The following is a 26,865-nucleotide window of genomic DNA, read 5'->3' on the forward strand; positions in this document are numbered from 1 at the left end:
AGGTATACAAGACAAGTGAAAAACCAGGATATACATAAGAAATTATATACATCATTCGATTACATAAGGCAGAAAGAACCTGCTTCAACCAAGACAAATGAATTGTAAGACTCCTCCCATAATACACCTAAGTTTTAAATTGTGAGGAGTAAATTACGAACTACAATTTATTGTGTTGCTTACAAGCATAGTTCATTCTCTTTGTCTGCTTCGTTACTGGCCAATCTGGTTATTTATTTGTAATAATTTTATGCTACATGAACGTTTAAACTGAGTAAAACCCATTTTTAGTAGTTACTATTTAAGACATGTTTTAAATTTATAGAGTTCCTATATGTTTTATCTCTTTTTGACAGTTAATTATATATCTTGACTCATTGGTAAAACATACTGACTTGGGTCTTTGATTTATTCATTCTATCTTTGTTTAAGTAATTACTGTATCTCGTTTGATGATCAAGTATGGAGCCATCTGCTGCATATTGCTCAATGTTTTTCTGTGTAAAGTCTCCAGTTCGAATTATATATACACTCGGAAGAGTCAGAATACTAAATTTTTCGAATACTTCAATGTAGTAGGCCCTTTTGTAACTCTTTTTCATTATTCCAATGGCTCATTTTTACAGTTTGAACACACATCCCACAATTTAAGCATTTGCACCCCAGAATATTATGCCACACGTGATGATAGAAATATGTGTACAGAGTATGTTGTTCTTAGACTTGAGCTATTACACACCATGCTTAATAATCATAAGGTATGCTGTGCTACTTCCTTTTCCAAGCAGCCTGATATGTTCGTCCTATTTCAATTGTTGATCAACATACATACTTGAAAATTTGGTGCGAGCTCTGGTCACCTTATAAATTTTAAGTTTCGTTGTATTACGTTTCTTTATTTGTGTAGCACTCTATTTATTAGTCTTGTCTACATTAAGAGTTACTTTATTGTTATTTGACCATTTGTGGACTGCCATAAGTACCTTTTCAGCTTTTGCTTCTAATATTTTTAGCATCCTATCTGTAATTATTATATTACTGTCATCTGTAAATAACATTATTTCTTCTTGAGTGACCCACAGTGGGAAGTCATTAATGTAAGTGAGAAACAGTATTGGGCCTAACACACTCCCTTGAGGTGCTACAGTGTTCAAATGTGTTTCACCACATAATTTAAGCCACATGAAATTTGGGAAGCCTCTACTCACTGCACTCTGTCTACTAGGTAAGACATTTATTTACAACCCTCCTTATTCCTAGTGCTTCAAGTTTTGCTAGAAATATTTCATGATCAGCTGTGTCGAATGCTTTACTGAGGTCTTGGAAAACGCCTGTTACTTTGCCTCCCTTATGTAGGACATCTAAAATTATTTTTGTAAATTTAGTAGTAGCACCTCCTATTCCCTTTCCAGACCAGAAACCAAACTGTTCTTCCACAGAAGTTAGTACTTATTTAAATAATCCAGAAATCTGTTTTTTATAATAGTTTCTATTATTGTTGAAAAAAATACAGTAATGAAACTGGTCGGTAATTCTCTAAAGATATGCAATTTATAGGTAAGTTTTCTGCCACATACAATGCTTCTGTGTTGATCACTGTTGTGTAAAGCTTAGTTTTAGACCCCCATGAAAGAGAGAGTTATTGTTCTGTGCCTCTTTTGTCGATTGGAAGGCCAGTTCCAATTTGTTTCTTCTGGAACCCATTGCCTCACATTCTGTTATTTTACTGTTTCTATTTTCTGTTCTGGGACTTTTATGTATTTATTAATGTGTTTGTTGATTGTCACGATTTTAGTTTTTTCAAAAGAAATGCTAAGACTTATTTTAGCTTTTGTTTCTCTAGTTAAACGACTTCTTGCTTTCCTTCCTCCACTGTTTCATCAAGGAGGGGTAGATCATGTGCAAAGACAAAGCAGTTGATTTTGAGATTTTTCTTTTTGCTACCAAGTCTTATTCCACTCTTTATATTTTTGTCCCATTCTCTGATTACTTTCTCAAGTGCACGATTAAACAGTTTTGGAGAAAGTCCATCCACTTGTCTTACTACTGTTTTTATTTCAAATGGTTACCATTCCTCACTCATGAATTTAACTTTTGAAAACTGTTCATAATAGCATCTTTTATTATTTAGGTTGTTTGCTTATCCAAAACTAGTTCTTCTGTTACTGATCATATGCTTTCTTTAAATCAGTGAAGGAAATTACTTATGACTTTGCCTGTGAATTGTCAGGATTTTGAACAACACCTGTGCACAATATTTCAGAACATACCAAAATTGCTGCTACTTTTTTTATGACTTCACTGTCCACCACACAGCATGGGACTACCATATGAACGATAAGGCAGGAGACTACATCATTTCTTGTACTACAGTATGAACATATACAATGTCAGATCTGAAACATTAAACAGACATAACATTAGCTTCTTTCTGTAAAACCAAATTACAGCATGGTCTGTTCTGCCAGACACCATGGAATCAAATCATTTCCTTATAACTAGTAATGTACATTGCAGGAAAAATAAACAAGTCCATATTTCTTGCAAATCGATCTGGAACATGGAGAAAGTGGATTGGTATAAATATCGACAAATCTTTGAATTAGCGATAGAGCCAATAGAAAACGAGTCCCACGCAGAGCTTATACACAGCTGTGGAACAGCACATACCATGCAGCAAATGACTCAATCCCAAAAAGACTTGTAGCAGCAAAAGCAAGAAAATTGGACAGTCAATGGTGGAATGAAGACTGCATCAAAGCGACAATGAAGACTGATCCAAAACAATGCGAGACAGAAAGAAAGAATTAGGTGAATATGTTCAGATATTTCAGAAGAACGTCTTTTTGAACTACAAACAAGCAACAGATTGAACCAAGAAGAGCAGTCAAAATGAGAAGCTGGATTAAAACATAGCGACAGTCAAACCAAGAATACTAACCCATCAGAGATATAGCACAAGGTCAACAGCATTAAAAACATTGCCTCTACATACAGTCATGGATAGAAAAATTCGGTGATCTTATTAGTCCACCAAGTGTTTGCAACAAGCAACCATGGAGGTAAAGGGAAACACTAACAGATCAACTTGTACTTACTGGATCGATCAGTATTGACAAGCTAACAGCAGTCATCACAGAGAGCCACAAAACATCCCTAGGACTGGATCACATCACATATCCCATGATACTAAATATGCCTGGTAATGCCCTAGAACTACTCCAAATATGTAAATAGAATCTGAATGGGATCAAGAAATAATCAAAGAATGGAAGACACAGATCGGACCATATACACAAAAAAATGGCAAGGTCCAAGGTTAGCCACTTCTTACAGAACAATTGCACTATTCTCATGTATTGTTTAACAATAGAAAAACTAATAAAATGCGATTGGAATGGTAGTCAGAATCTTCATCGTTAGTAGCTGGCTCTCAATTTGGACTTCATAGAGGAAAAGCTTCTATGGACAACATTTCTATATTAGTCTCTCCAGTGTTATCTGGCTTTGGTGAGAGCAACTATGCAGCAGCCCTGTTTTAGAATTATGTAAAAGCCTTCAATATACACTCCTGGAAATTGAAATAAGAACACCGTGAATTCATTGTCCCAGGAAGGGGAAACTTTATTGACACATTCCTGGGGTCAGATACATCACATGATCACACTGACAGAACCACAGGCACATAGACACAGGCAACAGAGCATGCACAATGTCGGCACTAGTACAGTGTATATCCACCTTTCGCAGCAATGCAGGCTGCTATTCTCCCATAGAGACGATCGTAGAGATGCTGGATGTAGTCCTGTGGAACGGCTTGCCATGCCATTTCCACCTGGCGCCTCAGTTGGACCAGCGTTCGTGCTGGACGTGCAGACCGCGTGAGACGACACTTCATCCAGTCCCAAACATGCTCAATGGGGGACAGATCCGGAGATCTTGCTGGCCCGGGTAGTTGACTTACACCTTCTAGAGCACGTTGGGTGGCACGGGATACATGCGGACGTGCATTGTCCTGTTGGAACAGCAAGTTCCCTTGCCGGTCTAGGAATGGTAGAACGATGGGTTCGATGACGGTTTGGATGTACCGTGCACTATTCAGTGTCCCCTCGACGATCACCAGTGGTGTATGGCCAGTGTAGGAGATCGCTCCCCACACCATGATGCCGGGTGTTGGCCCTGTGTGCCTCGGTCGTATGCAATCCTGATTGTGGCGCTCACCTGCACGACGCCAAACACGCATACGACCATCATTGGCACCAAGGCAGAAGCGACTCTCATCGCTGAAGACGACACGTCTCCATTCGTCCCTCCATTCACGCCTGTCGCGACACCACTGGAGGCGGGCTGCACGATGTTGGGGCGTGAGCGGAAGACGGCCTAACGGTGTGCGGGACCGTAGCCCAGCTTCATGGAGACGGTTGCGAATGGTCCTCGCCGATACCCCAGGAGCAACAGTGTCCCTAATTTGCTGGGAAGTGGCGGTGCGGTCCCCTACGGCACTGCGTAGGATCCTACGGTCTTGGCGTGCATCCGTGCGCCGCTGCGGTCCGGTCCCAGGTCGACGGGCACGTGCACCTTCCGCCGACCACTGGCGACAACATCGATGTACTGTGGAGACCTCACGCCCCACGTGTTGAGCAATTCGGCGGTACGTCCACCCGGCCTCCCGCATGCCCACTATACGCCCTCGCTCAAAGTCCGTCAACTGCACGTACGGTTCACGTCCACGCTGTCGCGGCATGCTACCAGTGTTAAAGACTGCGATGGAGCTCCGTATGCCACGGCAAACTTCGGCGGCGGTGCACAAATGCTGCGCAGCTAGCGCCATTCGACGGCCAACACCGCGGTTCCTGGTGCGTCCGCTGTGCCGTGCGTGTGATCATTGCTTGTACAGCCCTCTTGCAGTGTCCGGAGCAAGTATGGTGGGTCTGACACACCAGTGTGAATGTGTTCTTTTTTCCATTTCTAGGAGTGTAGTTCAGATAAACATCCTATTAGATAAGTTACTATAATTTCGAGCACAATCTCAGTTTGCAGCAGGAATGTCGACATTAATCAGTGAACGAACTGTATATTTAAGAAAGAATAATGGGTTGAAGGGCCCACATACAGTGAGCAATGGCATACCACAAGGATCGGCACTCAGCCAGTATTATGTGCAATGTATACTTATGACATAGATAGAGTGTTAACCCAATCACTTAGTATTATTTGGTTTGCAAATGACATATGTGTGTTTACTTCCTGTGCAACACTTTAGGAGGCGATAAAAAAAATGCTTATCTCAGAAATAAAGAACTGGGGCCAGTGGTTCTGTGGAAATGTTCTGAAGATGGTGCTGCAGAAATCTCTAGTAGTCATGTTCAGTAGGAAGGGAGACATACCAAGACATTGTTTAACACATGTGAATGTACACAATAAGGTGAAGGCACATGAAATTAAATTTCATACAGTGGCCGTGCGTCCCCCATATTTGAAGCAAAATGAATAACCGTCAGCAACTTTGTCTGTGATCAAGGGCGTCGTCTGCTATGTCGACCCCACATTTCCCCCTTCTCTTGACATTGACTTTGACAAACTGCAAATAGCTCATGCTAGCTTTATTTTTTCGCCAGAAACTGTAAACAGCGATGGATTCTGTGTTCACTGGCAACAAGAAAAGTTTTAGTCCAAGTATAGTAAACGTTTTTATGTAGATAAAACTGCAAGACGACTCAAAATATTTTCGTCCATCCTCAACAGCTTCTTGTTGCTCGCAAACTGAACGTAAATCAGTGAAAAAGAGCAAGTACCTTCTAAGGATTATGGAGCAAACTCAAAAATGCATCGTACTTGGCTAGCAGCAATGGTATTTTTGTTTGTATGAAAATCTGAGAAAGCAGTATGATTATTAAATTACAGACTTCCTGTGCTACTCATTAAGAGTATTAATGACCGAATTGTCGAAGTTCGTTTTTCTGATCCTGGTTGTACCATTTCATATTTTTCTTTTTTTTTGTAAATGTTGCGGAAAATTAAAGACAGTTAGGATAGCCTTGGCCAAAGGCACCTCCTGTCATTTATATCATATGTACATTTCTCTTCAGAGTGATCTGAGCTAATTGTAATTCGAAACAATTTGTCTCATTTGATATTTGCTGGCAGTAGTATAACAGAGCCATTTCTGGTGCAGTGTGTGTAATCGATAACGTCTTTGGTGACATGTATTTTCCCCGTCCTCTTCTCTCTGGAAAAGACCAATTGTGCTATGTATAAAATGTTGGAAATTAAAATTTTGGTGGGAAATTAAAAGAAATGGCCCAATTTCACTAGTGTATTTCTTATGGGAGTAGACGGTTATCCTAAGTATGATTCGGCAGGAACTTCAAAGTGGTGAACTATCATGCTCGCTGACCTGGGATATGAGCACCAGCATAATAATGACACCAGAACCCAAGATGGCCTATCTGAAACACAAGATGAGAACTCGAACATTCTGATGCAGCTGTAAGATGTTAAAATCCAACTCAAACATCTCAGGCTACTTATAACAATGTGGTAACCTGGCATGCTGGCCCAGACCTTAGATAATGGGATAGGATCTGTGATGTCAGAAGTCACCTTCCACAACATTGGCACTACCACATCTGAGACAAAGGATGTTTGTGCATGTCCCGCACTATGAAACATTTTCCGAAGCTGCTTTTCACTCAGGGGTGAATGGTCATTGCTTCTTCGAAATCTATGTTTGGTTCTTTCTACTTCATATCTTTATACAACAGAGGGAGCGAAAGCCTCTCACTCAGAGGTATATGGTTACTTATAGTGTTCCTGCTTACTGCTTCTCCTAAGTGCAATTCCTCTACCTTGCACTGGTGACAGTTGTGTGCACACAAGCCTCACATGCATACTGTTGATTCAGCTATCTCACCTGAAAAAGGAGAATAGCGCTGCACCCACACCCTTTGTCCAGAAAATTTTGATTCTGCATATGGTATGCTGAAAACGACTCTAGGGTGTAGGATAGAAACAATACATCTTCGTTTAAGCAAACGAATATCCACTTGGGAAGAAGTCCCCTTTCTGCAATCACAAAGCTTATGACCAAAAGGTCTGCCCACGGCGACTAAAAGCCACTGTGGGTGTCAGAAGATAGGGCTGCAGGAATTGCTGCACTGAGTAACACATTAGGGTCTCAAGATAAAATGATGGGAAAGATGAAAATATTTGCACTTTAACTCAGGTGACAGGAAAAGGACGACAGCAGTGTAAATAAGGGGAATTTTGGTGTTAAGAAACAGAAGAGATACTTGCCCCAACCAAGTCTACTCAATTGGGAATGTGCCAGGTTGGTCACTACTGAGAACGTCGAGACAGTTGCTCCAGGAAAGTCTACTCAACAGGGAACAGGAGTGAAATGCTGGGATTGAGAACCACTATGGAGTTGTTCCAGCCAAGCCTATTCAATAGGAAATGAGAGAGTAATGATGGGACTCAGAAGTACCAGAGACATCCTCCAGCCAAGTCTGTTCAGTAGAGAATGAGAGGTGAATGTCTGGACAGCGAATGAGTAACACCAATAATCTATAACCCACACACACATACATACATAATGGATGGAAATTTAGAAGGCATGAAGTAGGAACATTCGAGAGTGAAACACACTTATTCTTTTTGACAATGTGAATCATACCCATCAAAACATGACAAATACGTATGGCAGAAAAGTATGATATTTTCTATGAGAGTAATGGTCTGCACCATACTTGTACATCATATTTCAAGACGAAAAAATAAAATGCCGCCACCATCAGATAGCTGCAGCAACTAATGGTAAATGACTGCAGAACACCCTAGCGACACACCACAGGTTGCTAGTTTCATCTGAAGGAGGGAATATGACTACAACAACTGGGAAGCGCTGTCAGAAACCTAACAGGGAATGCGCAGGGAAAGTGGAAGCATTCTGTAAATGTATTATGACTAATGCACTTTGGCGTGCTGGCGAGCAAGACCCACAAACAACAATGGTGAGTGGTTGGCGTCAATCCGATACCGATGTCTATCACATACTGGTAACTGACAACAGCTAACCGAATTGTGTACACCGGTACACAGCACAACGTCGGTTTTGCGCTACATAAGAAGAGAATGTTCCTGATGGCACACACATACATTTCGAATTTGTCACGCAAACGTAGAATCCGTCCTCGAATGCGTGTAACTGAAATTCATGAAATCAAAGAACTTTCCAACTGCAACTGCAAAAGATTTCCACGATCACAATCGTATGACAGGGAGTGGGACTAGATGTTTCCGTTGATTTCTAAGTCAGACGTCGAAATATCGCAAGAAAAGCGGTACCGTTTCTACAGAAGTCAGAAAACATATGAGATTTACTGTGATTTCTTGAAAAATGGGAATGGCTTTTGAATAGCATATAGGTATACATTACAGCGTCGATTCTGTGTTACACAATGGTGAAATCAACTACTCTTGATAGCTCGAAAGGGATGGAATACATGTTGATGTTATACTGTCTGCAGAAAAGGCACAGGACGTATATTATAGACCTTTGGTTGTGTACACCAACTCGATGATACCTCAGGCAATACATTTTTCATTTATACTATAACTCCGAACCTGCAGAATGGGTGTATTTCTGACATATGACAGTACCAACCAGTGAATTATCACTGTGAGGTATTCACATCTCTACCAGAGACCCAGGATTTTAAAGGTTCCCGTGAATGTAGTCGTTTGACGGAAGGTGGAACTTCTGTTTGACGACAGGCTATATTTTTGAAAGGTTTATATGGCAGATGCATACGTAAAAAATTTCGGGGTCGTCTGACGAGCTGACAAGATCCTAATTTCACCTCTCTGTTCAGAAAGACTCTGGGAGAATGTAATGTTTCGATTCCACTGATTACAAAGGAATTCAAAGGCGTGTGTACGTTTATTTCGCGGCACAGCGAAACATTAGTGCTAAACTTTCAAGAACTTACGGTTGAGACACCTGAGCAATCAGCATCTAATGTAAACACCTCGCTTAAGTACCGTTACTCTGTGTTGAGGGTGACGATGTGATTACAGAGCTCCAAAGACAATGATCGCAAACTGTAAGAGAACGAAGCTACTACATTGTACATCAACTACAACTTCGATTCAGTCTGACATAAATCATTTATAAGTTTCCATAGGTGTATAAGGTCAACTATTTAAGAAATTCACATCCGATTACGTTCGGAAGTTATGGTATGTTCACAACATCCCCTATAAAGAACGATCGTCGGTGATGTTAAATGTGTGTGACGAAACAGCATCATCTTACGAGAGTAATAGTCAGTTTCCTTCTTATCCATTACATATACACGGAAAACAGTCGCTCCTGTCAGACACCAGACCACAGAGTTCCCTGTATTTATCCCTACCCAGAAGTCAGTCACTTTACGTTCCAACACATACTTGACAGCATAATCGAAGAGCAGTTAATATATATCCGCCATAGATTGAGCCTCTCCATGTTGTAGTTGTAGTCTTCAGTCCAGAGACTGGTTTGATGCAGCTCTTCATGCTACTCTATCCTGTACAAGCTTCTTCATCTCCCAGTATCTACTGCACCCCACATCCTTCTGAAACTGCTTAGTGTATTCATCTCTTGGTCTCCCTCTATGATTTTTACGCTCCATGCTGCCCTCCAATACTAAATTGGTGGTACCTTGATGCCTCAGAACATGTCCTGCCAACCGATCCCTTCTTCTAGTCAAGTTGTGCCACAAATTTCTCTTCTCCCCAATTCTATTCAATACCTCCTCAGTAGTTATGTGATCTATCCATCTAATCTTCAGCATTCTCCTGTAACACCACATTTCGAAAGCTTCTATTCTCTTCTTGTCTAAACTATTCATCATCCATGTTTCGCTTCCAGACATGGCTACACTCCATACAAATACTTACAGAAAAGAGTTCCAGACACTTAAATCTGTACTTGATGTTAACAAATTTCTCTTCTTCAGAAACGCTTTCCTTGTCAGAGCTAGTCTACATTTTATATGCTCTCTACTTCGGGCATCATCATTTAGTTTTCTCCCCAGATAACAAAACCCGTCCACTACCTTAAGTGTCCCATTTCCTAATCTAATTCCTTCAGTATCACCTGATTTACTGCATTCCATGATCTTCGTTTTGGTTTTGTTGATGTTCTTCTTATATCCTCCTTTCAAGACACTTTCCATTCCATCCAATTTCTTTTCCAGGTCCTTTGCTGTCTCTGACAGAACTACAATGTCATCAGCAAGCCTTAAAATTTTTTATTTCTTCTCCACGGATTTTAATTCCTACTCCAATTTTTTCTTTTGTTTCCTTTACTGCCTGCTCCATAAACAGATTGAATATCATTGGGATAAGCTACAACCCTGTCTCCCTCACTTTTCAATCACTGCTTCCCTTTCATGCCCCTGACTCCTATAACTGCCAACTGGTTTCTGTGTGGTGTCACCGTCAGACACCACACTTGCTAGGTGGTAGCCTTTAAATCGGCCGCGGTCCATTAGTATACGCCGGACCCGCGTGTCGCCACTGTCCGTAATTGCAGACCGAGCGCCACCACACGGCAGGTCTAGAGAGATGTCCTGGCACTCGCCCCAGTTGTACAGCCGACTTTGCCTGAGATGCATTACTGACAAATACGCTCTCATTTGCCGAGACAATAGTTAGCATAGCCTTCAGCTACATTTGCTACGACCTAACAAGGCGCCGTATTCAATTGATATTGAGATTCTATTAATGTATCATCAAGAGCGATGTTCTACAAATGTGGATTAAAGTTAAGTATTACAGAAGCTACGTACTTTTCTTTATAACATTCATTACGTATCCTGTTTCAGACCTCACGCCAGCCTGCGTGAGTTTAAGCGCGTGCCTTTCGGCTTCCTCTCATTGTGTCTAGGCTGTCTTGTCTAGACACAACATTCTGCACAAATTGTAAATAGCTTTTCACTCCCTGTATTTTACCCTGCCACTTTCAGAATTTGAAAGAGAGTAATACAGTCAACATTGTCAAAAGCCCCAGTTGTACAGCCGACTTTGCCTGAGATGGATTACTGACAAATACGCTCTCATTTGCCGAGACGATAGTTAGCATAGCCTTCAGCTACATTTGCTACGACCTAGCAAAGCGCCGTATTCAATTGATATTGAGATTCTATTAATGTATCATCAAGAGCGATGTTCTACAAATGTGGATTAAAGTTAAGTATTCCAGAAGCTACGTACTTTTCTTTATAGCATTCATTACGTATCCTGTTTCAGACCTCACGCCAGCCTGCGTGAGTTTAAGCGCATGCCTTTCGGCTTCCTCTCTTTGTGTCTAGGCTGTCTTGTCTAGACACAACATATTTGGCGACGAGTCTCCAAAGAGGCTTTCGCGTTCGTATTGCCCTAATTTACTTGTGTCATGGCTTCGCCACAATCTCCAGATGTACTGTCCGAATTTTATCGCTTGCAGAATCAGCAGACGCAGGCGTTATTGGATGCCCTTGGACAGCTCGTCCAGGGTCAACGTGCAATGCAAACCGATGCGGCAGCCGCCGCTCCACCGCTACCGCAGCCACAACACGCAGTTGCACCACCGTTTCGTCATTTCGATGCGGCAATGGAAAGCTGGACGGAGTGGTCACGCCAATTTGGATTCCATCTCGCCGCCTACAGAATTTAAGGTAATGAGCGGCAGCCTTTTCTTCTTTCCGCCGTCGGCGTGTCGACGTACCGTGTGATAGTGAAATTGTTTCCCCGACGCGACGTAGCAACTCTGTCCTACGACGCAATTTTGTCGGCATTAGATGCATATTTCAAAGAATCAGTCAATGTAGTTGCAAAAAGGTATACGTCCTTTCATACAAAACGTACGGCCGGTCAAACTAATCGCGAGTGGGTTGCAACTTTGCAAGGCCTTACTAGGGATTGTGCTTTTGAGTGTGAATATGGACTCCCTTATTCAGATACAATGGTACGTGATGCAATTGCACAGAACGTTTCTGATGTTCGTATACGGGAGCAAATTTTGAAACTAGTCAATCCCTCCCTTCAACAAGTGATAGACATATTGGATAGGCAAGACACACTTGACTTTGCTCAGGCATCATTTGAAACTTCGCCAGCCGTGTGTCACGTAAACCGGCCCGCCGGGCGAGCTGCACGGAACGGTAAACAGCACTCGCGCACGTCCGCGCAGCCACGTGTCCCAAGCAAGCACGCAAATGCAGTGAAATCATGCCCGCGGTATGCTACTAGACATTCGCGTGAGAATTGCCCGTCACGCCAAGCTATTTGCTTTTTCTGTAATAAAATAGGACATGTTCAGAGTGTTTGCCAGAAAAAGCTCAGATCGGACACTAACAACCATTCCAGGCCCTTTGCTTCGCGCTGGAATCGTAATCGAACCAGGAATACTCGGGCTCGTGAACCTTCGCCCATGGACATTCATGTAGTTAATTCCACTCCGCCCAGTGCCACTCTCTCTAACAGTGACTGTGTTCGTCCCGCAAAAAGTGTGCGTCGACGTCGCCGGAAATCACGTCAATTAGCAAGTGATTATGTACCAGTGTCTGTTCACGTTGCACGAGACAGTCGCTCTTGTCGTCAGCAGGACAATAAACTTTTTGTGGACTTGGACATTCTTGGCCACGAGATACCATTCCAGCTCGATACCGGAGCTGCAGTTTCATTGATCAATAAAGACACGTACATACAACTGGGCACACCTCCCTTGCGTGCCGCCAATGTTAAGCTAACTACGTATTCAGGTCAGAATATCCCTGTGTTAGGACAGTGCAGCCTTCTTGCAACATACAAGGGACAAACAAACCTTGTGTCTTTTTACGTCCTTCGTTCTTCTTCTGCTGTGAACTTGTTTGGTTTAGATTTATTTCAATTGTTTAACTTGTCTATAGTCAATCAGGTCCTATCAGTGAACCAGACTGTGCCTGCAGTCAGTGTTTCTCGTCTATGTGAAGAATTGCAGACGTTTTTGCACTGGGCCTTGGTTGCGCTACGAACTATAAAGCACATTTGGAACTGAAAGTAAACGCGCAACCGAAATTTTTCCGAGCGCTCAATGTTCCCCACGCATTGCGTGATGAGGTCGCAAGAACATTAAATGATTTGGAATCACAAGGTGTGATTGAACGTGTGCAGGCTTCTCTCTGGGCCTCACCCTTAGTAATTTTGCCAAAACCTTTCGGAAAATTGAGACTTTGTGTGGACTTCAAGGCAACAGTGAATCCACAACTAGTGATTGCAACTTTTCCTTTACCCCGCCCGGAAGATCTTTTTGACAAACTGTGCCCGGGTACATATTTTTCGAAGTTGGACCTAGCAGATGCATACTTGCATCTGGGTTTGTACCGATTCAAAAGACTGCCATTCGGGTGTGCATCCGCCCCTGCCTTGTTTCAGCAATATCTACAAACTGTTTGTGCCTCGGTCCCTACTGCAGCCAACTATCTGGACGATATTGTGATCTCCGGAAAGACGGAAGAAGAACATTTAGCCAATCTCAGGACATTATTTCAGGTCTTGCGACAAAATGGTCTTCGCTTGCGGAAGGACAAATGTGTGTTTTTTGCTCGTGACTTACCATATTTGGGACATGTAATCAATGCACAAGGCATCCATCCGAGTCCAGAGCACCTCCGTGCCATACAAGACTTGCCTTCGCCGCAGAATTTGAAGCAGCTACAGAGTGTGCTGGGAAAAATTAACTATTATCATAAATATATCCCACATGCCTCTTCCATTTCAGCTCCGCTTCATCGCTTACGCCGTAAAGGTGTTCCGTTCGTCTGGACGACGGAATGCGAACGCGCCTTTCACCAGTTGAAATCGGCGTTGCTTTCAACTACTTGCCTTACGCCATTCGATCCCCAGAAACCCCTTTTGTTGATCCATCGGATTTCGGGATCGGTGCTGTGCTTGCGCACAAAGATGGATCGCATGATCGCCCTATTGCCTTTGCGTCAAAATTGCTCTCGTCTGCGCAAAGACATTATTCACAGATCGAGAAAGAAGCTTTGGCTCTCGTATTTGGTGTTACTAAGTTCCATGATTTCTTGTATGGTCGTCACTTTACCATCATCACAGACCACAAACCTTTGACATCGCTTTTTCATCCGAACAAGCCTGTACCTCCGCGTACAGCGCAGAAATTCATTCGCTGGTCAATTTTCCTCTCGCAGTACCGCTACGATATATTGTATTGGTCCACTGCTAAGCACGGCAACTCTGATGCGTTGTCCCGTTTCCCTGTTGCTGAGGATAGAGTATTCGATTCTTCCAAACTTGCTTGCATGTTCATTGATTCGGAAACCGATGACGTGGTTGAATCGTTTCCGATTGATTTTCGTCGTGTAGCTACAGCCACAGCTGCTGACCCCGTCCTTGCTACCGTTTTGCGTTTTGTTGCTACGCAATGGCCCTTGTCACAGTCTCGGATCGAGGATCCGTTGGTTCGCCGATTTTTTGCTCACAAGGAGAGACTTTTTGTACGACGTGGTGTTTTGCTGTTGCGTTCTGATAATGATCAGTCCAGGGTCGTGGTCCCACGTTCGTTACAGTCCTCTGTTTTACGGCTTCTCCACCAAGGACATTGGGGTATAGTGCGCACGAAACAACTTGCTCGTCAGCACTGTACTTGCTTTGGAATCGATGCTGCGATTACGAATATGTGCTCTTCTTGCATGGCGTGTGCCGAACAACACTCCGCACCGCCACGGAAATTCTTTGCATGGCCGAAAGCCACTTCCCCTTGGCAACGCTTGCACATAGATTTTGCTGGTCCATTTTGGAATGCTCGATGGTTGGTTCTGGTCGATTCCTTCAGTAATTTTCCTTTTGTTGTCAGGATGTCTTCCACGACGTCATCTGCCACCATCCAAGCGTTATCCGCTATCTTTTGCATTGAAGGTCTTCCACAGACTATTGTTTCCGACAATGGCCCACAGTTCATGTCCGCAGAATTTCAGTCATTCTGAAAGGCCAATGGTATTCAACATCTGACATCCGCGCCGTTTTCGCCTCAGTCAAACGGTGCCGCTGAACGATTGGTCCGGACTTTCAAGTCACAGATGTTGAAGTTGAAAGAGTCGCATTCTCGGGAGGACGCGTTGTTGCTCTTTTTGTCTTCGTATCGCTCTCAGCCCCGAGATGGTCGCTCGCCGGCTGAGTTGCTCTACGGTCGTCCTCATCGAACCTTGATGTCTTTGCTACATCCGCCGCATCAGGTTCCTGTGCAGCGGCAGCCACCTGCTTTTGCTCCAGGCAACGTTGTATACTATCGCAACTATCGAGGTTCACGGCGTTGGCTCGCAGGGAGCCTTCTTCGCTGCCTCGGCCGCGCTATGTATCTGGTTTTGGGGGCCTCTGTCGTCGCACGGGTTCTGCCGCCCCCCGTCTGCTTTCAGCGACGGTGCCGTCTGGTCAGCGCCCTGGGGACCCATCTACTGGCTCGCCTCTTCCCAGGTGTTACCGACGATGCCTTCCATTTTGCCCCATGGCGACGCGCCGCCGCCGCCGCCGCCGCCTGTTCTCCCGCCGGCGCCGCCCGCGGTGGACGCTTCGCTGCAGCCGCCGGGCGCCTCCTTGGGTCACGCGCCGCCGATCGCTTCCCGTGACCAGCTGTCTGCCGACATGGACCTCTTGCCCGCTCCGGACCAGATGTCGACCCTTCGGCCCCTCCTGTCTCTCTAAGGGCGCATACACCGCATGTTGGCGTGCACCCTGGACTAGCTTTTCAGGCGTTTCCTAGCTCCCCTCGGACCGAATGGCCGGGTGCGGGTGGCACGGCCTCGCCTGTTGTTAGGCTCCCCACCTCGTCGCATACGTCAACATGGGGTCCTCCCCACGGCGGGCGGAAGCCTTATAACATAACCGTTCGCCGATTTGCGGGGGAGAAATGTGGTGTCACCGCCAGACACCACACTTGCTAGGTGGTAGCCTTTAAATCGGCCGCGGTCCATTAGTATACGCCGGACCCGCGTGTCGCCACTGTCCGTAATTGCAGACCGAGCGCCACCACACGGCAGGTCTAGAGAGATGTCCTGGCACTCGCCCCAGTTGTACAGCCGACTTTGCCTGAGATGCATTACTGACAAATACGCTCTCATTTGCCGAGACAATAGTTAGCATAGCCTTCAGCTACATTTGCTACGACCTAACAAGGCGCCGTATTCAATTGATATTGAGATTCTATTAATGTATCATCAAGAGCGATGTTCTACAAATGTGGATTAAAGTTAAGTATTACAGAAGCTACGTACTTTTCTTTATAGCATTCATTACGTATCCTGTTTCAGACCTCACGCCAGCCTGCGTGAGTTTAAGCGCGTGCCTTTCGGCTTCCTCTCGTTGTGTCTAGGCTGTCTTGTCTAGACACAACATTCTGCACAAATTGTAAATAGCTTTTCACTCCCTGTATTTTACCCTGCCACTTTCAGAATTTGAAAGAGAGTAATACAGTCAACATTGTCAAAAGCTTTCTCTGCGTCTACAAATGCTAGAAACGTAGGTTTGCCTTTTCTTAACATATCTTCTAAGATAAGTCGTAGGGTCAGTATTGCCTCATGTTTTCCAACATTTCTGAGGAATCCAAACTGATCTTCCCTGAGGTTAGTTTCTACCAGTTTTTCAATTCATCTGTAAAATATTTGTGTTACTATTTTGCAACCATGACTTATTAAACTGATGGTTTGGCAACTTTCACATTTGTCGACACCTGCGTTCTTTGGGACTGGAATTATTATATTCTTCTGAAATCTGAGGGTACTTCAACTGTCTCATACATCTTGCTCAACAGACAGTAGAGTTTTGTCATGGCTGGCTCTACCAAAGCGCCCGCATCTCGTGGTCGTGCGGTAGCGTTCTCGTTTCCCACGCCCGGGTTCCCAGGTTCGATTCCCGGCGGGGTCAGGGATTTTCTCTGCATCGTGATGGCTGGGTGTTGTGTGATGTCCTTAGGTTAGTTAGGTTTAAGTAGTTCTAAGTTCTAGGGGACTGATGACCATAGATGTTAAGTCCCATAGTGCTCAGAGCCATTTGAACCATTTTTTCTACGAAGGCTATCAGTAGTTCTATTGGAATGTTATCTACTCCCAGGGCCTTTTTTTGACTTAGGTCTTTCAGTGCTCCGTCGAATCCTTCATGCCGCATCATAACTCCAATTTCATCTTCATCTACATCCTCTTCCATTTCCATAATATTGTCGTCAAATAAATCGCCCTTGTATAGGCCCTCTGTATACTCCTTCCATCTTTCTGCTTTCCCTTCTTTGCTTAGGACTGGTTTTCCATCTGTGCTCTTGATGTTCATAAAGTGCTTGTCTTTTCTCCACAGGTCTCTAATTTTCCTGTAGGCCGTATCTATCTTACCCGTAGTGATACATCATTACATTTGTCCTCAAGCCATCCCTGCTTAGGCATTTTGCACTTCCTGTCAATCTCATTCTTGAGACGTTTGTATTGCTTTTCACCTGTTTCATTTACTGCATTTTTATATTTTCTTCATTCATCAAATATATTCAATATCTCTTATGTTACCCTTGGTTTCCCATTAGCCTTCATATTTCTACCTACTTCATCATCTGCTGCCTTCACTATTTCATCTTTCAAAGCTACCCATTCTTCTTCCACTGTATCTCTTTCCCCTCTTCCTGTCAACCGTTCCGTAATGCTCTCTCTGAAACTTTCCACAGACTCTGGCTCTTTCAGTTTATCCCGGTCCCATCTCCTTATATTCCCACCTTTTTGCAGTGACTTCAGGTTTAATCTACAATTCATAACCAATAAATTGTGGTCAGAGTCCACATTTGCCCCTAAAAACGTCTTACAATTAAAAACCTGGTTGCTAAATCTCTGTCTTGCCATTAAATAAACCACCTGAAATCTTCCAGTGTCTCCAGGCCTCTTCCACATATACAGACTTCTTTCATGATTCTTAAACAAAGTGTTGGTTACGATTAAGTTATCCTCTGCACAAAATTCTACCAGGCGGCTTCCTCTTTCGTTCCTTACCCCAGTCCCTATTCAGCTACTACTATTCCTTCGCTTCCTTTCCTTACTATTGAATTTCAGTTCCCCATGACTATTACATTTTCGTCTCGCTAAACCATCTGAATAATTTGTTTTATCGCATCAAACATTTCTTCAATCTCTTCATCATCTGCAGAGCTAGTTGGCAAATAAACTTGTACTACTGTGGTAGGCGTGGGTTTCGTGTCTATCTTGGCTACAATAATGCATTCACTATGCTGCTCTCCATAGCGATCCATATTGCAGAGTACAGTTCACACAGGTTCACCACAATTGAATGCTTCAAGTTGCTTGACAGAGACACATATTCGCTCCCCTATTGCTTCATATGCATATGGAATAGCAGAAGGAGCCAAACCTCTTCTCTCTCTCAATGTAAATGTCGAGAATATCAAGAGGTGCACATTCATCCTCCTGGTGGTGGGCCCTGCCCTTCTTATAAATAAAATTACACACAAAAATAGTCAGCAGTGCCAGATGCTAGACCACAGCACTCCCTGTATTTATGTATTTAACACCAATCTGAAGTAAGCAATGCTAACTTTGCGTTCCAACAAGTCCTTGACAACACAATTGAAGAGCAGTAAAGATATGTCTGCTGTAGGCAGTCCCTTCATAGCGGTTCATATTGTAGAGTGCACATCATACAGGTTCACCACACACTTAAAGTTACATGACAGAGGACATGTTCATTCCCGCATTTCTCCACATACAGATGGAATAGCAAAGGGGTCAACTAGCGCTGATATAAGAAATTCTCCACAGTGTATTGTATGCAGGTTTCCACAGTATGCATAATCGTCTTTCTAAAGTTTAAAGTTTAGCAGAAGCAGCATCTATGTCTGTAACACCTCAAAAACATACATCTCCCATTTCTGATGAACTCTCAAGGTGTTTGTCCAGGAAAATGTGCTACAATAGCTCGTATAGATCTGTGGGTCGCTGTGGCTCAGCTGGTATAGTACCATACTATCATTTGTAGTAGTAGATGCAATTCAAACACAAGGCTCTGAGACGAATTCAGATTACAGTAGTACCCAACTAACTGCAGAATTCTCATTCATCTGTAGCATAGCGATCCACACACTAATTTGAATGGCGGCAATATAATTTTTTTAATCTAAAACCGATTTTCGCTGTAGACATGTGTTGGTGTGATGGAACTTTGATACCGATACAGACGAAATGTTAATATCCTACAATACTCCCTATAAATAGAATACGATCTACTGTCAAGGCTACTACCACATTTTAGATGATTCCTTATGTAAATTACGAGTGTTTTATATTGTACATAGGACATCTAAGATTTCCAGCAGATTTCTACCCACTTATTACCTGTAGCATCCTAGATCACTACCTACCAAGAGTGAAGTCTCCGCTATGAATTACTAATATGTTATTCTCATGCAATATTCCAACACAGTAAAGAACTGAGCAGGCTAACAGTATTTCAGTGATGTCACCCTGCAGGTTCCAAATTGCATAGTTCTAAGTTTAGAATTGTTGACAAATCATCAAATGCCGTTTTAGAAACGAATCATTTATAAAGCATCACACAGTACGATAATATGATATGAAAACACGAACTACGCATTTCAAAACATAGCTAGAGATCATAATAACTACACCAACAATGAACCAAAGAATTTATGAGACATATGACAGACAAAATTCAAATAATATAAACTATACATACATATAACAAAATTGAAACATTAATATTTTCACACTCTCCCGCAATGTTATATATATATGATTAAGTAGATACTACACCAACAAGTTCCTTCATAATTTGTAACTTTGTAAATGGTATCCCTTTTGTCAGGATGTCTGCTGCCTGTTGGTATGTAATTCACTTCAATCTTCCTAGCCAGTTCATGAATGTAATGATAGCTTGTCTGTATGTGTTTTGATCGTTCATAAAACTTTGGTCCATTAATAAATTTGATAGCACTTTGGTTATAAATTTGTAAATTAGGAACTGATGACTCAACAACAGTTCCAATTTCTTTCAGAAATCGGTCTAATCATACAAGTGATTTACAAGCTTCACTTGCAGCCCCATATTCTGCCTCCATTGAAGAAAGAGCAACACATTGCTGTAATTTACTTTTCCACACAACTGACCCACCATGGAACTTGAGCAGGATGCCACTTGTTGAACGTCTAGTGCCTCTGTCCCCACCATGGTCAGCCTTGCTATAGGCTTCGTAAACTTAATGCCATCTGTAATTGTTGATTTAAGATAACTAAATATTCGTTTGAGTAATGCAAAGTGCTCCTGAGTTGGTGAGTCTTGAACTCTTGAGGCAACATTAACAGCATATGATAAATCTGGTCTTGTGCCTTGTGTTAAATGCATCAAACTTCCAACCATTTCTCGATACAGTCCAGTATTATTAAAAGGAGGTGACTCACCTGGTGTCCATCCTGGTTCAATGGGTAAAGACAATGATTTTGCATCCATCATATCGTATTTCTCCAAAATCATCTTCATGTATGCAGATTGATTTATTTGAATACAGTTGTCACACCTCTTGATTTGTAAAGTAATCAACTTTTTCTACACTGATTTGAAAACATTTACCCAACTGTTCAATGAACTTAGCTGTGGCATCAGTAGAGCCCATAGCCAATCCATCAACAACATAAAACAACAATACCAGGTTTTCACCATAAAACATACATGGATCTGAACTGCTCTCCTGTAAGTTACATTCAGTAATGAACCAAACAAGACATTCATACCAGCATTTTGAGGCTTGCTTTAAACCATATAGACTCTTCAGTAACTTACACACCCATCCTATACCATCATCAAATCCCTCTCGTTGACCCATGTAAATTTCTTTCTTCAAAATACCAGTGAGAAATGCTGTCCTCACATCAAATTGCCTATACACATATCATGTTGAATTGAACACTAAAAAGGCATCTAATGGTCTCAAATCTTACAACAGGGCTAAATATGTCGACATAATCTACTCCAAAACGTTGAGTATAACCTCTTGCCACCAGTCAAACCTTATATCGAACAACATCATTCTTTGCATTTAATATTGCACCACTTGTCGAGTCTCAGCTAAGTCGTCACAGACTGTTGTCGTTCAGTACTACTTTTCAACTGACCACTAATGGATCAAAGCGTGTTAATGTTGGTTTGGCACCTGACATAGACTTCAAATGGAAATGTCCAAATGGATACAAAGATGCATTTGTGTGATATGGAATGGGATCAACTGTGCAGCAAGCTGAAATATATCGACAACTGAGAACACTCCATTCCCTAGAGACATCAATATCTTTGGCAGCAATAGTGTATCCATTGTTGACATATTTGGTGATGATAGAATGAAGTTAACATCTCAAGATGCAGCACAGTGTATATATTCAAAGTGTTCAAGTGTCATGAAGCTGCATAATCTGTAAAATGCAACATGGATCGCCATGGAGAGACTCTGTCTATGGCAATTGTTTGTTAATCCATTATTTGATGATATTGTCATGTATCTACTGGAACATGAAGTTTACGTTTAGGATGAGGAGTTAAATGTGTGAATAGGTGTGTGTGTGTGTATGTATGCTATACTGAAGTCTGCTAGTATTACCCCCATAAACAAAAATTCCTTGCAAGTGGAGTTTAATAACACTCTAACTGGATTGCGAGACTGAATATAATAGAGCATAGAAAACAGTTATCTGTAAAGTACTGTAGAGCAATGAATTGCGTTGATGCAGAAAAAAGAAAATGACAATGTTTCTTTAGCGATGGTGTTTTACTTGCCACAGTTCACAAAGTACCAAATGTATGTGTTTGTGCATTATTTCATAATGTTTTTCGATAATTTCAATAAACACAAAAGATACACGTAACAGACACTTTAGTCATCAATAATATATTTTCCTATACTATTTACAACAGTCTGCCAACACTGGGATAACTTTTCGATTCTGTGACTGTGGAAATCACATACTTTTGAGGTGAAGAACTCGTTGAGCCATGTTCAGACCGCATTTTCATCTGGGAAGGAAGTTCCTTGAAGGTTGTTCGTTAGCGAGCACAAAAGGTGAAAATCTGAGGGCGCAAGATTATGTGGATAAGGTAGGTGAAGAAATACTTCCCAACTCATCTCCTTTATGTTGATCTCTATTCCAATTTTCTGTACAGGTTCCAGAACTCTCGAAACCGAGGTGATGCAAAACTTTTTTGATGTGCATACAAACATCATTTCCGCCCTTTTTATTGCTCAGGGAAACTACACATTGCATGTTGTACCACCATACTGCGAGACCTTCAGAGATGGTGGTCCAGATTGCTGTACACACCGGTATCTCTAATACCCAGTAGCACGTCCATTTGCATTGATGCATGCCTGTATTCGTTGTGGTATACTATCCACAAGTTCATCGAGGCTTTGTTGGTCCAGATTGTCCCACTCCTCAACAGCGATTCGGCGTAGATCCCTCAGAGTGGTTAGCGGGTCACATTGTCTATAAACAGCCCTTTTCAATCTATCCTAGACATGATCGATAGGATTCATGTCTGGAGTACATGCTGGCCACTCTAGTCGAGCTATGTCGTTATCCTGAAGAAATTCATTCACAAGATGTGCACGATGGTGGCGCGAATTGTCGTCCATGAAGACGAATGCCTCACTGATATGGTTTCACTGTCGGTTAGAGGATGGCATTCGCGGTATCGTACAGCAGATATGGCGCCTTCCATGACCACGTCGTCCCCACATAATGCCACCCCAAAACAGCAGGAAACCTCCACCTTGCTTCACTCGCTGGACAGTGTGTCTAAGACGTTCAGACTGACCAGGTTGTCTCCAAACACGTCTCCGACGATTGTCTGGTTGAAGGCATATGCGACACTCATTGGTGAAGGGCACGTGATGCCAATCCTGAGTGGTCCATTCGGCACCTTGCTGGGCCCATCTCTACCGCGCTGCATGGTGTCGTGGTTGCAAAGTTGGACCTCGCCATAGATGTCGGGAGTGAAGTTGCACATTATGCAGCCTATTGTGCACAGTTTGAGTTGTAACACGACGCCCTGTGGCTGCACAAACAGCATTATTCAACGTGGTGGCGCTGCTGTCAGGGTGCCTCTGAGTCATAATCCGTAGGTAGCGGTCATCCAGTGCAGTAGTAGCCCTTGGGCGGCCTGAGCGAAGCATGTCATCGACAGTTCTTGTCTCTCTGCATCTCCTTCATATCCGAGAAACATCGCTTTGGTTCACTCCGAGACACCCGGACACTTCCCTTGTTGAAAGCCCTTCCTGGCACAAGCCAACAATGCGGACGCTATCGAACCGTGGTATTGACCTTCTAGCCATGGTTGAACTACAGGCAACATGAGCCATATACCTCTTCCCTGGTGCAATGACTGTAACTGATCGACTGTCGGACCCCCTCCTCCTAATAAGCGCTGCTCATGCACGATTGTTTACATATTTGGGTGGGTTTAGTGACATCTCTGAACAGTCAAAGGGACTGTGTCTGTGATACAACATCCACAGTCAACGTCTATGTTCAGGTGTTCTGGGAACCGGGGTGATGTAAAAAATTTTTTGATGTGTGTAGTATAGTATGTCAGTCTAGCAGAATGCCAACAGGCCTTATCGTGGAGTAGCATCACTTCACGCAGCCTTATTGGTCGTTGTTCTTGCATTGTGTCTGTGAGATGTCTCAGTTGTTGACAATAAATGTCAGCAGAGATGGCTACACCTTGGTGGAGCAATTTATAGTACATTAGATCACCGCTGTTCCATCAGATGCTTAACATTAAATTTTGTGGATGCACACACATCTATGTACAAGGAGTAGCTGCTTTGTTTGGATTCCTTTCTTTTCGTTATATTAGCACAAAGACACCATTTCTCGTCACCAGTAGAGGTACAGGGTATGAATCATTGGTGTAGTTCACGAATCAGGCGAGCAGATGTAGAAATCCTTGGTTGGTTTCGTTATATTGATGATGTTTCTCTTACTATATAAAGGCCCCAATGAGTTTTACAGTCTCCTAATGGACCACCTGAATTCGCAGCACTCTGGTATTCAATATACAATCAAATACAGTGTTAATTTGACACTCCCTTACCTTGACCTCTTAATCACATTAAGTAAGAGTACTTTTGTTTTTGATATTTACCAGAAACAGTCAACCACTGACACCATGCTCCATCGTTCTTCCAGTAATCCCATGAAATATCAAAAGGCTGCCTTTCGTTCGCTTCTCTACCACCTCCATCAGGTTCCCTTAAACCCCCAGACTTTCGACCAGGAGTACCAGGTTAAACAAAGTATTGCACTTGCTAATCGATACGATATAAATTTTATTATAATATTAGGAAGGAAGTATTGAACAAGACAAGTTCTTCCAATATCACTCCACATTTTCTGTCACTTTACAACTTGTTAGGCAGGATAACAAGAACTACCACCACATTCCCTCTTATGGAGTAAAGGGTTCAAGCTTTATTGGCCAATTTTGACTATTTGAATTTTTTGAAGTTTGAAGTCTCAGCATCTAACTAGATGATTAGCTTATTACAGCTTTTTTATGTTAATATTCATGTTTACTCCCACTGCCAGTCCACTTGGAGGCAAACCAATTCGATTAAAGTATACACTGTTTTACTGGTTCAGAAATTAGTAGCTCATCTTAGTAGCGTTATTATATTACTACTATCCCAGTTTAATTTTTTGCCATACAGAGAGCCGACCGCAATTCCGGAGCAGAGCACTAGCGCTGCACTTTTCTTACCTTCTGTGTTCCTCGCCTTGGTACAGTTTCCATCACTATCTCAGTAAACGGACAGCAGCCACACCACGCTTCGACAACAGATGGGACACTCGTAATTATGTTGTTCGCTGCAGTGTTTGTGACAAATACACATGAGCATGTTTGCTTTTGGACCTATCACTTTCTTGGATAATATCTATGAGGGGCATTGTGTGTTGCATGACATGGGTCGACAAGAACATATTTTAATCGTTAAATTGATGACAGTTCGTGATTTAACACAAACATGACATTCATCATTGATGATGATTCTTTCAATTAGTTGATGATGGATTTTTGGTCAGTTGAGGAGGACTGAGAACTTTGTTTAGCCACTGTCTAGCCACGCTAAATGTTATTCTGGACTTTCTGTAACTACTTCCTGTACCATGTGACTTAACATTTATAAGCACCAGAAGATGCGACTTAAAAGTTGCGAAACCGGTCGTATGGGTCAATAATCGACTTAAATACATACAGCTACAGCAGACTATTGGAGTTTTTATTCAGTTTTATTTTTAATAGCTTTAACACCTGTATTTAAACACTGTTTACTGGTGAATTACCAGATTTTGCTTACAGCATACCCGATTTTTTAACCTTCCCCATTTCTTGCAAATGTTGCTCTATTGTGGAAAGATCACAGTTCATCACATTTGCCAGTTCTCGAGTTCATTGACGTCGATCACTGTGGATTATGCGTTTAAACGCTCTTCACCAAACCTGAAATATATTCCTGAACGTGCAGAGTCGGTAAAGTCAAAACGATCCTCCTTAAAGCGAGAAAAACATTTTCTCGCCATGCTCTGTCCATTGACATTATCCCCTTACAAGGCATTAGTGTTTCTGGACGCCTCCACTGCTGCCACCCCTCTACTGAACTCAAACAGAATAACATTTCGGTAATGCTCCCATTTCTCCACTTGGCAATCCGTATTCTAGCGTAAAAGCTCCACTCACTATCTCCAAATGACAAAATGACAATATATTAACTCCAGTGACAACAGTAAACTACAAATAAGAAATGACATCGATAAACATAACCATAGCTACCAGAATACCAACATGCAAAACAAAAACCCTATGAACTTACACACCAATCTAATAAATTAACAATGTATAGAAGCTGTACCATAAATAAGTACAATAATAAATAATATTTTTTATTTACAAGTTATAATATGTTTTATTCCATCATTCACATATACCTTGAGACTCAACAGTTCAGATGTTGGGAAGAGAGCTTTAGTCATTTGCAATGTCAGAGAGACCTTACAGTTCAGCTGCTGCTATATCAGAGAATCTTAGCACGTCTATAGCCTTCAGAATCATATACTGTTCAGATGACAATGCACGTGATGCTTTAGGGACAGCAGTGATTACAGATTCCTAAAGTTTAATATTGGCTTCATCCCTTACTGTAAGTAATATACGTTTGTTCCTGCATATAATATCTATGAAACATGTCTCTCATGAAATATGGCATTCATCCCGTAAAGATGACCAAATTTTTTATAGGTCTTTGATACATATATGGATATGAGTATGATCATGAGCTATCTGTTCTGATGGAACATTACGTGCAGCACAATATGAAAAATCCCAAGCAATTAATGTATAAAGCCTCATATTCTCTTTCTTCTTCAATCTGCACTTTCTGCTTCTTCTTATTAGACAAAGCAAAATGTGTATTCATCCTTTAAGGCTTCTTACATACAGAAATTTTACAAAAAGGTACGGCCAAACTTTCAGGAAACATTCCTCAAATACAAATAAAGAAAAGATGTTATGTGGACATGTGTCCGGAAACGCTTAATTTCCATGTTAGAGCTCATTTTGGTTTCGTCAGTATGTACTGTACTTCCTCGATTCACCGCCAGTTGGCCCAGTTGAAGGAAGGTAATGTTGACTTCGGTGCTTGTGTTGACATGCGACTCATTGCTCTACAGTACTAGTATCAAGCACATCAGTACGTAGCATCAACAAGTTAATGTTCATCACGAACGTGGT

General features: G+C 42.3%; 1 protein-coding gene across 1 annotated transcript; it reads right to left on the reverse strand.

The window, feature by feature from the left end:
* Nucleotides 1-20,091: 20,091 nt before the first annotated feature.
* Nucleotides 20,092-20,538, reverse strand: LOC126233778 (uncharacterized). Its single transcript, XM_049942884.1, has one exon. It carries the CDS (start codon nt 20,536-20,538, stop codon nt 20,092-20,094), a length of 447 nt encoding a protein of 148 aa, XP_049798841.1.
* Between the last annotated feature and the right edge of the window lie 6,327 nt (nt 20,539-26,865).

This window comes from Schistocerca nitens, chromosome 1 (genome assembly GCF_023898315.1).
Source record: "Schistocerca nitens isolate TAMUIC-IGC-003100 chromosome 1, iqSchNite1.1, whole genome shotgun sequence".
NCBI classification, from domain to species: Eukaryota; Metazoa; Arthropoda; class Insecta; order Orthoptera; family Acrididae; genus Schistocerca; species Schistocerca nitens.